The sequence below is a fragment of the Trichechus manatus genome, unplaced genomic scaffold (assembly GCF_000243295.1).
Source record: "Trichechus manatus latirostris isolate Lorelei unplaced genomic scaffold, TriManLat1.0 scaffold00053, whole genome shotgun sequence".
Taxonomy (NCBI): domain Eukaryota; kingdom Metazoa; phylum Chordata; class Mammalia; order Sirenia; family Trichechidae; genus Trichechus; species Trichechus manatus.
In genome coordinates, this window is record NW_004443989.1 from 6,783,686 (window position 1) to 6,800,642 (window position 16,957).

At 40.6% G+C, this 16,957-nt stretch overlaps 1 protein-coding gene across 3 annotated transcripts in view; it reads left to right on the forward strand.

Annotated features, from left to right (window-relative positions):
- Positions 1-16,957, forward strand: part of CDH13 (cadherin 13) — a 1,198,041-nt gene that overhangs the window by 728,351 nt on the left and 452,733 nt on the right. For all 3 annotated transcript variants that reach the window (XM_004377722.1, XM_004377723.1, XM_004377721.2), the window contains one exon: positions 16,417-16,561. In XM_004377722.1, the coding sequence (XP_004377779.1) occupies positions 16,417-16,561 (145 nt within the window). The remainder of the gene's footprint in view (positions 1-16,416; positions 16,562-16,957) is intronic.

Below are 16,957 nucleotides of genomic sequence, written 5' to 3' on the forward strand. Positions count from 1 at the left end.
TGGTGAGTCCAAAATCTTTAGGTCAGGTGGCAGGCTGGAGGCCTCTGCTGGCTCACAGGGTTGCAGGGGCTGGTGAATCCAAAATCTGCAGGTCAGGCTGCAGGCCAGAGACTTCTGCAGGTTTACATCCCAAGAACTGAAAGTCAGGCAATGAGAAGAGTGCAGGGTCAAGAGAGAGTGCGAGTGAGCCTTGCCGGAGCATCCATGTATATACTGGAGGCAGGCCACACCCCCAAGGAAACTTCCCTCTCAGCTGATTGGCTGATCACATCAGATCGCACCAGGGAAGGTAATTATATTACATTACATTATGGAAGAGTGATCAGTCCAATATCTGCCCAACTACTGAGAATCATAGCCTAGCCAAGTTGACACCTAACATTAACCATCACGCCATTATTCCACAAAGAAAATCCCTACCATAGTGCCGGCCGTCATGACCTCTTCCTTGGACCACTGCAGTGGATTCCCTACTAGCCTGCCCAATTTCCCCCTCAACCTCCTCAGTCCATTTTCCACACATCTTCCAGAGTGATCTTTTAAAGTTCAAATCAGAGACAGTTGTTCCCTCACCACCTTCACTACCTTCTGGCCCACGAGAGGGTTTTAATGGTGTCAAGATGTTCTTAGGAAAGAGTCCAAATGCTCAACATTGTCTATAGACCCTACCTGGTCTGGCTGTGCCCACCACTGCAGCCCCAGCCCATACCACTCTCACCACATCTCTTTCGCATTCCTTCTGGTGTCTGTGCAGTTGTTCAAAGCCACCAAGCTCTGGCCTGAGACCAGCATGTACACAGGCTTTCCCTCTGCCTGAAACTCTCTTCCCTCTTCTTCCCATCAGCCTTTATCCCAGGGCCCTTGCTTGACCCCCACGCACCCACAGCCTAAATTGGATGTCCCTATAATATTCTTCCATATTTGATCATTTCATCACACTAAACTGTCCTTCTAGATGAACTTAAGAGATCATAGACTTTTTTAAAAAAATGATTATAAACCAAAGACCTTGCATAGAACTTGGGGTATAATAGGGGCAAAATACATATTTGTTGAATGATTAAATAATAAGAGAGAAAGTTTACCAAAAAAAAAAAAAAGACCACAAGTTGAGTTTGTAATCTATATGAAGGCTCATATTTCTCCCTGAGTGTTTTAGTGCCTTCTTCTTTTGCACTAAATGTTCTAGAACAGGGTCAGCAAACTTTTTCTGTAAAAGGCCAGATAGTAAATATTTTAGGCTTTGCAGGCTATCCAGTCTCTGTCACAACTCAACTCTGCTGTTCTAACATGAAAACAGCCATAGGCAATAGATAAATGAATGGATGTGGCTGTTCCAATAAAACTCTGTTTACAAAAACAGGCAGTGGGTTGGATCTGGCCTGAGAGTAATTTGCTGACCCCTATTCTAGAGTCCTCGGAATAGACTCCACAGCAACTAACAACATTCTAGAGTACCAAACTACTTTATACCTTTACACTGAGTATTCTTTGCCCAGAACCCCATCCTCCCATCCTTATTCACCTAGAAGACTCTTTCAAGACTTAGCTTAATGAGCATCTTATTTAGGTAATTTCCCTTGGCTTGCAAAACTTAGTTAAACACCCACTCTCTGAATCACCCGAGAATTATACACATTCTTATCTTGCTGCATGTCTTCAATGGTACTAAAAGAATTCCATGTATCTGCTCGTTCCTCTATAGTATGGACCCATTTGAGAGCAAAGCCCACAACCTTTTTTCACCACCAGCATATTAAATGCTCAATGAATGTCAAACTGAAAGACAGAAGATGATGTGTTCTAAATAGGTTGTCTATACAAAATGCATAGGCAAGCAAATGATAATTTAAAAGAAAAATTTAAAAGACAAGTGAGGAAGAAAAAGACATTTGAATGGAAAGCAATAGCAGAACACAGTAATGGGGATAAGCCCAGTGTCAGGACACAGGGTCTATATCCAGAAGATGAGATTTTTCACTTCTTAAATAGGATTTTGGAGAAAAAAAAAAAAAATCATGTCATTGTTCTTCCAGAAACTTCTTAGTAGCGGTACCACCCCCAACATGGCCCATGGCCATCTTTTTTCTGTCCCATCATTTACTCCTTTCTCACCTGGGGCAAATCCTGAGAAGGGTGACCTAAGTTCCCAGGATCCCAAGGATCAGAGAAACAACATGGCCCTCAAAGTACTGATTCAGAAACATGCACATAAGCCACCCCTCGCTCCAATTCTGGTTTTTCGGCCATTGAATGAGAAAATATTAGGCTGAACCACATGGAATTACCAGTATTTGATTGTCTTTGACCTGAAAGAAAAATGGCAGCTCAGAGAAGAGATGCTGAGCTACGGTAATACAAATGGTAAAGAGGGATTTATGTAAGAAATGTGAGTATTTTTGTAACTTGCATTGCCTCATTTCTAAGGCAGAGACAGATGGGATCATTTTGGTGGGCTAGAATTTGTATTAAGTTCCACTTGTCTTATTTTCCCTCATTTAAATATGCTTATTAGTAGTATGTGCATCAGAACAAAATCAGTTTCTATCAGTTATTGCCAAACAATGAATAATCCCATGTAAAATACTTTTGCGCCCTTAAGACACTTGTAACAACTTCACTGAACTTGGTTTCTTCCTCTGAAATAGGCAGAATGTGCCTTTGTCAAATCCTTAACCCATTGCCATTTAGCTGGCTTCACCCTTAGAAAAATCTCACAAGATGGGTATCCCTTCTTTCTTGTCTGTTGACCCGTCCTCTAGAAAAAAAAGGAATTCCTTTATAAGCTCAGAGCCCTTAGCTCATTCATTGTTCATAAGTTGCATTTATTTGTTACATTTATTCCATATAGAATCTTCTATTTGAAAGAGGCTGTTCTGTTATGCTGTGAGAACCAGACATATAGAATCCCTTGCCCTCATGGAGCTTACATTCTGGTAGAACCAGTTGCTGTCAAGTTGATTGTGACTCATGGTGACCCTCTATATGTCAGACTAGAACTGTGCGCCATAGGGTTGTCAGTGGCAGGTTTTTTTCAGAAGTAGATCATCGGGCCTTTCTTCAGAAGCACCTCTGGGTGGACTCGAACCTCCTACCTTTCAGTTAGCAGCTGAGCACATTAACTGTTGGCACCACCCAGGGACTCCATTATAGTAGGGGTGACAGTCAATAAACAGATGAATGTATAATAGGTCAGATAGTGACAAACACCATGGAACCATCAGGATAAGGATGGACAACGATGGCAGGGTGACCGCTGTTGGGGCCTCTGGAGCGGGCCAGCGGTCTGCCTCGGGGCGCGGGGTGTGGGCCAGTCAGGGACGAGTCTGCCTTCTCCTGCCGCTGCCGCGGGGCGCAGTGAGAGGGACCGCCTCAGCGCGCGCGGGCGCCTGGCACACACACGAACTAACGAAGAACAACGCGCTAGTCAAGGAAGGCCTCTATTTTGAAAAGAGACCTGAATGAAGTTAGGGAGCAAGATGTGAAAACACCTTAAGAAAGAATGTTAAATCAGTTCCCTATAGGGAACAACATCTGCAAAGACCCTGAGATGGAAACTAACCTGCCAGGCTTGAAGAACACCAAGAAGGTGCCTGGGCTGGGATAATTCTGGGAAAAGTGATAGGTGCTGTCAAGGAAGAAGCCAGGGTTCAAGTCAGGTCGGAACTTACAGGCCTTAGTGAGGGCTTAGAATATAATTGGAAGCGGGAGAGTTGGAAAGCAGAAGAGTGCAAAGGTCCAATTTACATTGTTACAGATAGCTTGGAAAGCTGTGTGGTGAATAGACTGGGGAGTCGGAACAAGAGCAGGACCAGAGAGCATTTAAGAGATAATTATATTAACACAGGCGAGAGATTCAAAATAAGAGCTTATCATTGTGGAGACCTATGAAGAATAAAACATTTGACAACTTCTTATATTCCACTATTGGAGTGTTGACCTCCAAATCCTTAATGTTTGCTTGTTCCTCATTAATCATCATAACTGAGAGATGTTAGTTCTCCCACAGTGTAACAGCTGCCCATAGTTCCCCATTCTTAATAAACTATAGTCAGTCTGTAATCAGTGTCTGAATAAGCTATAATTTTTAAATAACCTCTAGTGACTTTTTTTCACTCTGAAAGTAGTACATGTCCATTAGAGAGAATCTGGAAAGTATTGAGAAGCAAGGGAAAAATCACCCACAATAAAATCACTGTTAATGTTTTAGTATAATCTTAATCATCTAGCTTCTTTGTCTATTTTTCAAAAATTGTATCATCCGGTACAGACTGTTTTGCAGTCAGCATTTTCACTTCATACCATGAATGTATTTTTACATTCTCTAGAATTTTCCAACAACATAATGTCTCACTTTATGTAGATATTGTAGTTTATTTCATCAGTCTCCTGTTAGAACATTATGTTGTTTGCAGTTTTCTCTATTTTTAACCAATATTGAAATGAGCATCTCTGTGGCTAAATACACCCCCCATACACACACACATACGCAGCCCACAGGCTAAATTTCTGCAAGTAGAATTATTGAGCCAAAGGGTATATATATTTCAAAGACTTTTGATACATGTTGACAAATCGCATTTCAGAAAGATGTCTTAATAGCGTTAGTCATGAATAAGAGTTTGGCCCCTCACCAGCTTGCCAAACACTGACTATTAGGTTTTTCTATTATTTAGCAATTTGATAGGCAAAAAGATCTCTCTCTTTAATTTCATCGTGTGTTTATTGCTTTTGTTTTCTTGTTTTGCTAGTTGTTTGTTAATTGACTAATTGTCTCTTCTCTCTTGTTTTTAACCAGATCTTTGTATACTTAGGATAATAAACCTCTGTTTTATACAATACAGATGTTTTTTCTCAGTTGCTATTTATTTATTTTACTTGTTATTATGATCATACAAAAAAACTTGCATTTGGGTAATTTAATCTGTCAATAATTCACCTAATAAATTATGCCTGTAATGTGGACTTAGAAAGGCCTACCCTACTCTAATACATAAATCTTATATAAATATTCAAAGATTTTTTTTCTCCTAATACTTTAACACATCTGGACTTTAATTAGGCTATCCTTTAAAATTTTATATACCAACCTTAATTTTTTGAACACGTCGTGTTTCATAGAACACAGTTTAATAGTTGAATGTAGCCAAATGACTCTAGATCTGTAAACTTAAAAAAAAAATTTTTTTTAAGTGTTGCATTCAGTTCTATTCCTCTGAATTTTACTCTTTAAGAGGGAGAAGGGCAGGTGAAAACAAAATCCCCAGTAATTTTTCTCCCCTGGCTTTATTTTCAAGAGTATTAAGTTTCTCTTCTTTACACAAAATCCCCTTAACCCTTGTACACATCCTTAATTGATCTGGAATAATTCCATCATCTGTGATTTATATAAATTCTACTTGAGCCAATTAAAATTCTTAGCCTGTGCCCCCTCTTGGGGTAGGGGATGTTCACAGGGACTTTACCTGAGCTGCTCAAGTCAAATTGTTTTGAATATCTGCATAGATTTCTTCCACATAATTCAAGTTACTTTAAAAGTTAAATAGAAAAGTGCCCTCAAAGTCCAGGCACAGTTGTGAGCATGCATATATAAGAAACATGTTTTCATTATGTTTCACAAAAAAGAAAAAAAAATCTTTAGAAATAAATTTCAGATTGTCAAAGGAAGTGTGGTAGCTCTAAGCAGAGCAAGCTTTTCAAAGAACGTCTGATGATAGTCTTAGGGTCTTCAGTTAGTAACCTAGCAAGTGTGGAACTTGTATCACCACTTGAATCGTTTTTGGAGGGAGCTAACACCACGTCTGCCCCAGTGAGCAGGAGATCGCACAAGGAGCTTTGTAAATGGAGGTGGCAGGACATTACAAAAGGCTGAATATATCTGTTCCTGGAACCTCTCCAGGAGTTAGTCCATAATGAGATTCAACTTGGATAAATGAATATAGCTGAGAAAATAGCTTGAAATACAGATAACTTCGAGTGGTAAAGAGAAATCTGGATTGTTGTAACAGAAGAGCAATTTCAAAGGGGTAACGGCTGACAAATAGGAATTGAATCAAGGGTTCTGCACCCACACTTATAAATTCTTAAATAAAGGGCTCTTGGGAGTGAATGATTTCCCCGCAGTAAAGGGTCCTGTGGGGATGAATGGACACCTGGAGCATTGCTGAGGCTCCCTTCCCAGGTGTTCTGATGGGAAACGACTAAGGTGCTACTTGCTAGGCTGCCATGGAGATGGTGACCTTGAGTGTGACTTTGGCTTGTGGTGGTGCAGTCGCTGGGCAGATGGCACGCCAAAGTTACCTAACCCTCCTCTGATCTGACATACCGTTGTTTATACTACGTGCCGGGAGTCATGCTGTGTTCACTGGTTTATCTTTTTTTATTCCTTTAACAAAAATACTGAGAGTGGTTTTCTGAACAGTGTTTATCACAAGCACAAACTGAGACTTAGAGAACTGAAATTCCTTGTTACAATAGAATGACTGTTGACTCAGTTTGCCAGTCTGTCTTGGTTTGTACCCATTGTTCTGGCTACTGTTAGTGTTACCACTTTCTTTTTAAAAAGTGCCCCAGTTTGGACAGTGAAGTTTGTGGCTAAGGTATTTGTTTCCTATTGCTGCTGTTACAAATGAACATAAATGTAGGGGCTTACAGCAACACAGATTTATCATCTTACAGCTCTAGAGGTCAGAAGTCTGATATGGGCCTCACTGGGCTAAAATCAAGATGCTGGCAGGGCTGAATTCCTTTCTGGAGGCTCTAGGGCTGTATCTACTTCCTTGCATTTCCAGAGGCTTCCTGCATTCGTTGGTTCGTGGCCCCCCTCCTCCATCTGCAAAGCCAGCAATGGCTGATCCCGTCCTTCTCATATCCCATCACTCTGACCTCCTCGTCTGCCTTCTTTTTCCACGTTTAAGGACCCTCAGATAACCTAAGACAATTCCCCTATCTTAAGGTCATCAGATTCACAACCTTAATTCCATCTGAGATTTTAATTTCTCTTTGCCATGTAACCTAACATTATCCACAGATTCTGAGGATTAGGTCATGGACATCTTTGGTGGGGCCATTATTCTGCCTACCACAGCCACTCTACAAGTAGCAGAGCTGAGATTTGAAAGCAGGTTTTCTGATTCCAAGACTAGTGGAATCTCAGTGACCAATGAAGATGTCTTTAATGGAAAAGCCTTTGCTCAATCTTTTGGGGATGTTGGGAGGTGAGAAGAGTTTGAAAATCACACACAGACGCTCACTTAAAAATATATATATATTTCAATGCTTTGTTTGTTCTAGGTATTTAATTAGGTAAGGAAGGTATACCTACAAGATAATGTTTTGCCCTTCGAGTTGTATATGATCTAATTGGACCATGAGTATATTCTCATCTATATGCAAGATACATTATTATAGCCTCTACTAAAGGAGGCTATCATAAATGAATATGATAATATATTCATTAAATACATAAGGATTCAGGAGGTACAATAAGGGCAATTTCAGTTTCACATTAATGAAACGAGTTAGAATTAGTTTAATCATGTTCTTTTTCTTTCTCATAACATACTAATATTGTGTCCATAGTGGAAAATATAGTTGTTTTTAAATCTTCCAACCACCATTAACCTTGTAGAGGTTATCTGGTATAAATAAGCCTGTAATACCAGATTTATACAAACATTTCTGTTTCCTTGGCATCTTTATGGAAATGTTTTCAAAGAGCTGTGAGCATCATTGAAGTTCTTGAGGGACAGTACTTCCAAACTGCCTTCCAGAAAGATTACACCAAGGTATGATTCTGCTAGAATGTACCAGAATCTTATTCTACAGCACCTTCATCATCATTGTGCCTCATCTTTCCTTCATCTTTGAGAGTTGTAGAGGCAAACACTGGCATCTTATTGTTTATATGTTTTGAAGGTTTTGTGAGTCAGACACATAGAATCTCAATGTCTGAATTTACACAGTCATGTTTAACGGGAGTGTCCAATGCTTGTTAGACCTGTGTGTATCTCTAACTGCACACAGTGCATTTCCAACTATCACTTTATATTTCTAGCATCGTAACTACTTTTTATTGCAAAAGATGACATTTGGAATTAAAAGAATTAGGCCCACTTTTGTTTGTGACTCGCAAACTGGTTCAAGTAGCAATCCCTAAAGAGGTATTTCCAAAATGGCATGAATGAATGGTGGCAACCATTTTGGAAAACTTTTTAGTGCTCCAAGGTAACTTGGAGGGCAAATAGTCATTCGGGTGGAAGATACCTGTGTGCAAAAGAGCCACAGTCATATTATGTTAGAGTCAAAACTCATATATTCTCTACATTTTTATGTTATCTAAAAACTGACGGTTAAAAAGCCCATGTGCACACACATACAGTTCACTGACAACCATATATTGAACAACAACATTTCAAATAAGTGATTTACTCTTTGTGTGTGTTTTTACTTCATTTGAATGTTTGACTCAAAGTACACTCATCAGAGTTCATAAAGGTCCATGAAGTGTTTTCTAAATTGTTTCACTTCAAAATGACTCAGAAGTCCATGGACTGTGTGTCATGCTTTGTTTCTTACTCCGTTAATCCACGTTTGACATCTGTTGCTTGGGTCATCTCATATTACAAAAATACCAGCTTTTAAGAGCCAGCTTCTTCACGTTGGCCTTCGCCCAAAAACCCTTGTAGCGCATTTGTTTCCCATCAGTTCGTCCCTTTGTGTAAGATCAGCTATCAGTTTTGTCTCGCTAAATTCTGTCTTTCATGCACAGAGATGAAAGCATGAGCCAAATGAGGGCCAGGATGTTACTAGTTTGCTGTGAAGCTGAAGGCCAGTGTGCTTGTATGTGCTTTGTAATTTGGTTCATTATGTTCTTGTTTTTTTAAAAAGGATCCTTGTACATTGTGTGTACAGCTCATCTCTGTTATCGTGATGCATTAATTGGTTTGAAGTGTCGTCAGTTTGCATACGGTGGCTTGACAGGCTCACGCCTCTAGTGGCAATACCCCCTCCCAGAGTGGAAGGAAAATAGAGGGCCTGGGAGATGGGTTCTCAGGAGGATGGCCGAGGGGACCCTCCATTTCATGCTTCATGCTCTGCTAGTTCTACTGCCTCTGGATTCCCATGATTTGCCCACACCTCCTCCCCTCGTCTGGTTTCAAGACCCCTCTTATATTCAGGTCTCAAACGATATGCATTAATAGCCTAATGCCCATCTACCTCAGCCCCCTGGAGTAGGGCAATTACTTTACATTCATGTGCTCTACTGGGTTGAGTAGTGTCTCCCCCAATTCATGTTCACCTGCAACCTGTGAATGTGACCTTACTTGGAAATAAGGTCTTTGAAGATGTAATTAGTTAAGATGAAATTATACTGGACCCGTAGAGTGGCTCTGAATCCAATAACTGATGTCCTTAAAAGAAGAGGAAACAGCAACACACACACGGGGAGAATGCCAGGTGAAGATGGCAGCTGAGGTTGGAGTGATGCTTCTGCAAGTTATGCCAGGGATTGTGGGCATCTCCAGAAGCTGGAAGAGGCAAGGAGGGATCCTCCCCTAGAGCCTTCAGAGAGAGCATGGCTCTGCTGACCTTGATTTTGGACTTCTAGCCTCCAGAACTGTGAGAGAATAAATTTCTACTGTTTTAAGCTGTCCGGTTTGTGATATTTGTTATGGCAGCCCTAGGAAACTAGTCTATGTGACATCTTAATGTCCCATCCATCCTGGGATAGAGATGAGTATTTTTGCTTTAAACAGTTGAGAGGTGATATGTATACTCTGCTCCCCTCCTAGTCACCGTGGTCATTAAATTAATAAAAAGGACAGCTGTTCTTTATTCTTTTCAGAAAGTCTGTGATACCCCAAAAGGAAACCTGTTGTGGCCAGGCTAACACTTTGGCATCTCCACCCTATTCTTGGTGACAGGGTGTTACATGATACACAAGGCTCAGTGTGTATTTTACTGTGTGTTAGGACAAGTATATAATAAACTCATCATACCTATAAATTTTGCTTCAGATGAGGCAACAGTGAAAAATAGCCATCAATTGAAAGAAAAAATATTAAGAAAATAATACAAATAGTAAAGACAATCAAACAAAAGCTATAAGGATAGTTCATGAAAGACCATTTAGCAAACCTGGGCAAGTGGAGAAAGCATGAATTTTGGAGGTAGAGCTAGGTGTGGGCCCAGCTCCATCCCATACCAGCTTTGGGACCGTAGACCAGTTACTTACAGTGCTGAGCTCACTGCATTGAGTATTTCTCCAGATTGCTTTCAGCCAGTGCATAAAGATCCTGGACATCTATTCGACACCAAATGAACGTTATTTCCCTTCTTTTAAAAACCATATAATCAAATTAATGTACTTTGATAAGGTTTACCTGGAGTCGTGTTCATCAGTTAAGACTGTACTGGCCATTGGTCCATGGAGTCGGAACCAGCTCTCAGCTCTCATGTGCCAGTGATGGAGGAAAGGACAGATTGCCCAAAACTGAGGCCAAACCTTTAGACTTCAGTGTCTTAAAGAGGTATTACTTCTTCAGAAGAGAGCTTTATGCAACAATATTGAGTACCTATTCTGTGCCAGGCAATGGACTGAGGCCTTAAGGGTTCCCTAATAAGCAAGAACATCTCCACCTCTGACTTCATGGGGCTAAATGAAGAGGCAGATATTAATTGAATTGCCACGTAAATAAATGAGTGATTACATATTATAAGTGTGACTACACTGTGTAGTTAACATTATATAGTAATTACCATGAGACTGTAAGCCAGGGTTAGTCTAGCTAGTCTAAAGGGTTAAAGGAGGCTTTTCTGTACCAGTTATATCTGAGCTGGGCATCTGAAGGATGAGTAGGGGTTAGCAAGGGAGGGGCAGATGTGGAAGTACCTTCTTGGTATGAGGAATGCATGTGCAAAGACCCTGTGGTAGGAAGAAGTATGATGAGTTGGAGGAACTGAAGAATGGTCAGTGCAGTTGGATAATAAGGAATCTCTTGTGGCATGGAATGAGTTTGGGAAAATAGGATGGGGCCAGATTATAGAAAACTTATCAAAGTATAGGAATTTGCTGCTTATTCTAAGAGTAAGGAGAAATGATTGAAAGATTTCCATTATGGGATGGCCTACATAAATAAGCATTTTGAAAAGACTTCTTGGGACCCGTATAGAGAATAAATTGTGGGAGGCAATAATGGCTGCAGGGAGACCCATTAGGTGCCTCATTCGGTAGCCTGGTGAGAGGTGAAGAAGACAATCTCAGGAGGTGACAATAGAGATGGAGAGAATAGGATGAATTCAAGATCGATTCGAGAGGTCAGATAAGCAACAGAAACAGAACTTGATGAGGGAGTCACCAGACACAGGAGAGGAGGTTTCATATGAGGAAGAAGGTGACTTTTTTGTCTGCTTCGGTTCCTAGAAGAAATGCCTCACACTGTGGACAAAGTTTAGAGCAAAATGGGAAGCGTGACTGCACTTATCACACTTTCTGTTTGCTCACAAATCCTTGTCTTCAAGAACGACATTTAAGAATATTTTGATTAAATTATTTAAATATAAAATAGTTCTGTCTTCTCTAGCAAAGACTGAAGCTGGCTCATTGTAAAATGGGGAGTTAGATTAGGATTAGAATTCGACACCCGCTTTGTAGCAGATACTTTCATTATATTACTTAATCTGCACAATCCTATGAGGTAGGGGTGTGTATGCAAGATAGAGAGAAAATGAGTGAATGAACGAATGAATGAATGGAGGCTCCTCCAGCCAGATCCACAAAAAATGTCAACGCTTGCCTGTGTGCTTGGGAGTAATGAAAGAGTCCAAGTACAGGGCAGTGGACTTTCTATCAGGTGGGGCTTATTGTCATTGTACCTAAACCTGCAATGTCTTTCCCAAGCTCTCTACCAGTCCTCTCGGCTTCCATTTCCAATCCCTGTAACCCAACGCAGCATTGCTCCAACAGTAACATGTACTGCATCCTCTGAGGATAAGGTAAAATGCAGAGGCTGGCTCAGAAGGGCTGGGCAGGGCCTGCGAGTCTGCATTTCTCAGCAGCTCCCGGAGAAATCCGATGCTGCTGGTCTTTTGCCGACACTTTAAATAATGAGGTCCTGGAAAACACAGTGGAGTCCCTGGATGGTGAAAATGGTTAAACTCGCTCGCCTGCTAACCCAAAGGTTGGAGGTTCATGTCCACCCAGAGGTGCCTCAGAAGAAGGGCCTGGTGATCTACTTTGAAAAAAATCAGCCTTTGAAAACTCTATGGAGCACGGATCTACTCTGATACACCTGAGTTTGCCATGAGTAGGAGTCAACTTGATGGAAACTGATGGTTAGAAAACACAACACAGAGACTGGTCAAATGTATAATTGGTGAGAGTTCAGGCTACCTGACATAGAACAAGTTACTAGACACTGCATTCTTGGACAGTGTTTTTATCTATAATTAGCTGAGCATCTTCTCTTTCTAGGTCCACAATAAGCCTCTTTATATATCACAACTCGTTCTTCCCAGGCAGATCAAGCATGGAAACAAAGAATAGAAGTTTCAAGTCCAAGAAGTTGGTCCAGAAATAGGCATGAAAGGCTGGGAGGTTTCCGTTTCCATTGAACAATTATCTCATTGCCTTCTGCCAATGGCTACCTATTTGTTTTTCTCACAGTGAACTTCTACCAAGTGACGTCTCACTTCAAACATGAAGAACAGGCATTAAAACGTTTCCCTTTGAATGCATTCTGGCTTGCTTTGTTTTTGCAGCCCCAACACCAGCCACTAGAATCATCAAATAATTCAAAGGAAACAAACATTGTTCCAGTCTTTTCAGACTAAGGAAATGTGTGTTTGGGGCATTTCCGTTAGGGAGAGGGTAGGAAGGCGAGAACATCATTGAACGTTTATTCTCTGATGCTAGAAGTGCCCTTTGGAATTTTAGAGCCCCACCCCGTTCAGAAAGTTTAGCATTTGCTGTGGGTCTGACCTTCATATGAGAATAGGTATGAAAACTCCCTGAAATGTCAGATTTCTAGTATATTTCTAGTATATCACTATAGTCAGTGATTGAGTGGAAAAGATTGCATTTACTAGTAACTTCTTAACTGATATCTACATGTTTAATTTTCATCCTCATTAACAATATGCCTTTAAATAAATACCTGTACGTCCTCGTAAAGCACTAGCATTTCTTACTGTATTTTTTATTCATTCTACTTTTTTTTCTTTGTTAGCAAGAAGGTTGATAGACTTTTCCCTTACTCATCTCTGCCTACCCAACACTTCACAGGAGGAAATGCCTTCTCTCCTGTCTTTGCTCAGATATTTCTTTGAAAACAATCTTACAGTGGAATAAATCTCAAATTACTCCATTGGAGTTGAATGGAGCCCTAATTACTTGACTTCGTCTTGTACCATTCCTCACCCTCAAGATAATGCCAAGCTCTTTCCTACCTCAGGGCCTTTGCACTTGGTATTCCTGCTATGTAGAACTCTTTTTCTGTGTGTTGTGTGCCTAACTCCTTCTACTTTATTGTCTTAAAAGCCTCAGCTGAAATGTTCCTTCAGCAATAAGACTTCCTCAGACATTCTGTCTTAAATAGAACCCTCCACATACATATACACTCTCAATCACACTCTTGCCCAGCACTATCCAATAGAACTGTCTGCAGTGATGAAAATGTTCTATATCTGCATTGTCCAACACAGCAGCCACTAGCCACATGTGGCTATTAAGTACTTGAAGTATGGCTAGTTTTACTGAAGAACTTTAATTTTAGTTTAAGTTTATTTAAATAACCACATGTGGCTAGTAGCTACAGTGAAGATGTAATACATTAACCTGTTTCATCTACTTCATAGCCTTTATCTCTAACTGAAATTATCTTGTTCATATGCTTTCCTCATGTTTATCATCTGTCTCTTCATCCCAGAGTACCTTCTCTGTTAACCACTAGATACCCAATCAGAAACCCTGGTGGCATAGTGGTTAAGAGCTATGGCTGCTAACCAAAAGGTCGGCAGTTCGAATCCACCAGGCTTTCCTTGGAAACCCTATGGGGCAATTCTGCTCTGTCCTACAGGGTCGCTATGAGTCAGAATCGACTCAACAGCATGAGGTTTTTAGATACCCAATAAGAAGCTCTGGTGGCGCGGTGGTTAAGGGCTAGACTGCTAACCAAAATGTCGGCAGTTTGAATCCACCAGCTGCTCTGTGAGAGAAAGACTTGGCCATCCACTTCGGTTCAGATTACTGCCTTGGAAACCCTAGGGGGGCAGTTCTGCTCTGTCCAATAGGGTTGCTATGAGTTGGAATCAACTTGATGGCAACAGGTTTGATTTTTTGGTTTAGATACCTGGTGCTCAGCATAATGTGTGGGAAACAGTAGATCCTCAAAGAATTTTTATTAAATTAGCATCAAAACGAGTAAATGCCACTTAAGAACATTTTTTTGTTTTGTTTTGTATGTTGGCTTCTATTTATATCATTGTCTGCAAAGAAAACCGAGAGTCTGGCCCTAGGTGGTTTTGTAACACAGAATACCATCTAGCTGTCTACCTATGTAATTGGTTTTATGACATTCAGCTCAGCATTTTGCATTCATCGTGATCAATTGTATCTCCTTAGTGTTTGTCTGTCATTCCATTACGTTGAGATGGGTCTAGAATTTGCCCCACCCAGTTTCAACATATTAGTATATTTGGCAAAGCAGGTTTCCGTTGCTCTGCCCTACCTTTAGCTTATGATACTGGCTAAGTGTTGTTGATTGCAGAAGCTTAGAATTCTAATCCAAGATATTACTGTCTTCAGGCATAGGTTTTTTGATTGAGTTAAAATCAAGTCCTTGGCTGTTTTGGAGGACAAAAGGCCAGACGTTTGTTATTACGTGAAATTTCTGCAAGCTTTGTTTTTATTCCCTTTCTTTAGCAGTATTCTCATAGTAGCTAAAAAACAGCATAAATGCATAAAATTTCACAGTATGGAAGATCCTCTTTGTATGCAGATATTAGGAGGCTCTATCCATTTAATTTTTTTTCTCTCAATTAATGTACCCATGCCTTATTTCATCTGCTCCAGAAATCAATATGTGTGTGTGTGTGTGTGTGTGTATGTGTGTGTGTGCACGCCTATAAATTTGTGAGCGGTTGAAGTATGTTAAAGAAAAATGTTTCTAAAATAATCCTTCCACCCAAGCATACCTGCCTTCATTTTTGCTTTAAAAAAAGGAAACTTAGTTGCTTCACGGCAACCCCAGGTTTCTCAGAGTAGAACTGTGCTCCATGGGGTTTTCAACGGCTGTGACCTTTTGGAAGTAGATTGCCAGGGATTTCTTCCGAGGCAACTCTGGGTGGACTCAAACCTCCAGCATCTCAGTTAGCAGCTGGGCACGTTAACCGTATGCACCACCCAGGAACTCCAAGTGCTAGATAGGTGCTGGTTATTAATATTATTATTAGTCACACGACAGCTCCTTTGAGATAGGTATTTTTATTAACTCCATTTTACAGATGTGGAAACTGAGAAGTCAGTTAAGTGTCTTGCTCAAGGTCACATAACTAGTGAGAAACTGAGCTATGATTACAACTGCAAAGACCCTTGTCGGACCATGATTATCTACCGTTTTCTGTGCAGAGACCACCACTGAGCTCACAGAGAGGTGTTACCGATACAGATAAGTAAAATCAAGGCTGAAATGAACATAGAAAATGAGAGCATGAGGTCATGGCCGTTCACTAGAAATACCACGGCATAATTTACTGTTGCCAAGACAAACAATAGAGCTGGTGTTCATGCTCTGTTTTCTTCATTCTTGAGATCTAAAGATAGTTCCCCGTGGAAGGGTTGCATGGGATTGCAAAATCCCCGCTAGACTGTGAGCCTCTGGCAGGAGTCCCCAGGTCTTATTCAGCCCTCTCAACTGCCAAGGTCCTTGACTGAAGAAGACCCTCTTTAAATATTTATTGACCTGAATTTCTTCTAAATATTACCATAAACACTTTTGGTTATCTCTTAATGGACTCTGTTCACAACAGCTTAGTCAATTATTTTTTATTAGCATAGCATTCCTTTTAAGCATAATGAGGTTGGAAACATAGAAAACAATGTAAGCACATTTTCTCAGCTATTGCTGATTATGAGCGGGGGTTTTACATCTTATTTTTTATTTTTTTGGACTTCTTTGCAGATTTAATGAATTAATTGTAATTTTCCCAAGGGGGATCTAGCATGAATGGATCTTTACCTTTTATTCTGAAATGTTTCATTTCTATTCCAGTCCCAGTGACTATCCACTGAGACCAAAGTCTGAACATTGCCAAGGGCTCATAAGATTGCTGATATAACCTTTCTCCATAGGACCTGACTTCGATTTTCATAATGAAGTAATGCTGTCTTTCTCCCCCATCTCTTTGCTCAAATAGCTATTTGTGGAGACTACTGATGTCAGTGGCAGAACTCTCGAGGGGCCGGTCCCTCTGGAAGTCATCGTGATTGATCAGAATGACAACAGGCCAATCTTTCGGGAAGGCCCCTACATCGGCCACGTCATGGAAGGGTCACCTACAGGTATGTTAAGTCAGCTTATCATTACTGTAATGGCTTGCTAAGTCTAATGTGGTGATCTTTAGGGACTTCAGAGGACCGTTTTATTGTTGTTCCAAACAGCTGGCATGTAACAACATTAACATATTATTTCCCTGGATGGAAGCAAGAGCTGGAAAGCTGAAGTTCAGAACATGACTGGGATGTCATAAGCTATGAAAATATTTCCTGTGGGGTCTCTGAAGATGATTCTCCAACAAGGATAGGCATTTAAGTCCCTAACCCACGGCTGGTCATGGGCACCATATAAATACCCACCTCATCCTTGTGAGGGACCAAGGCTGAACTTTCCAAAGTAGAACTTTGGAGAGAATTAAGGCCCCCTCTACAAACCCCCCAGTTATTTCTTTTAACAATTGC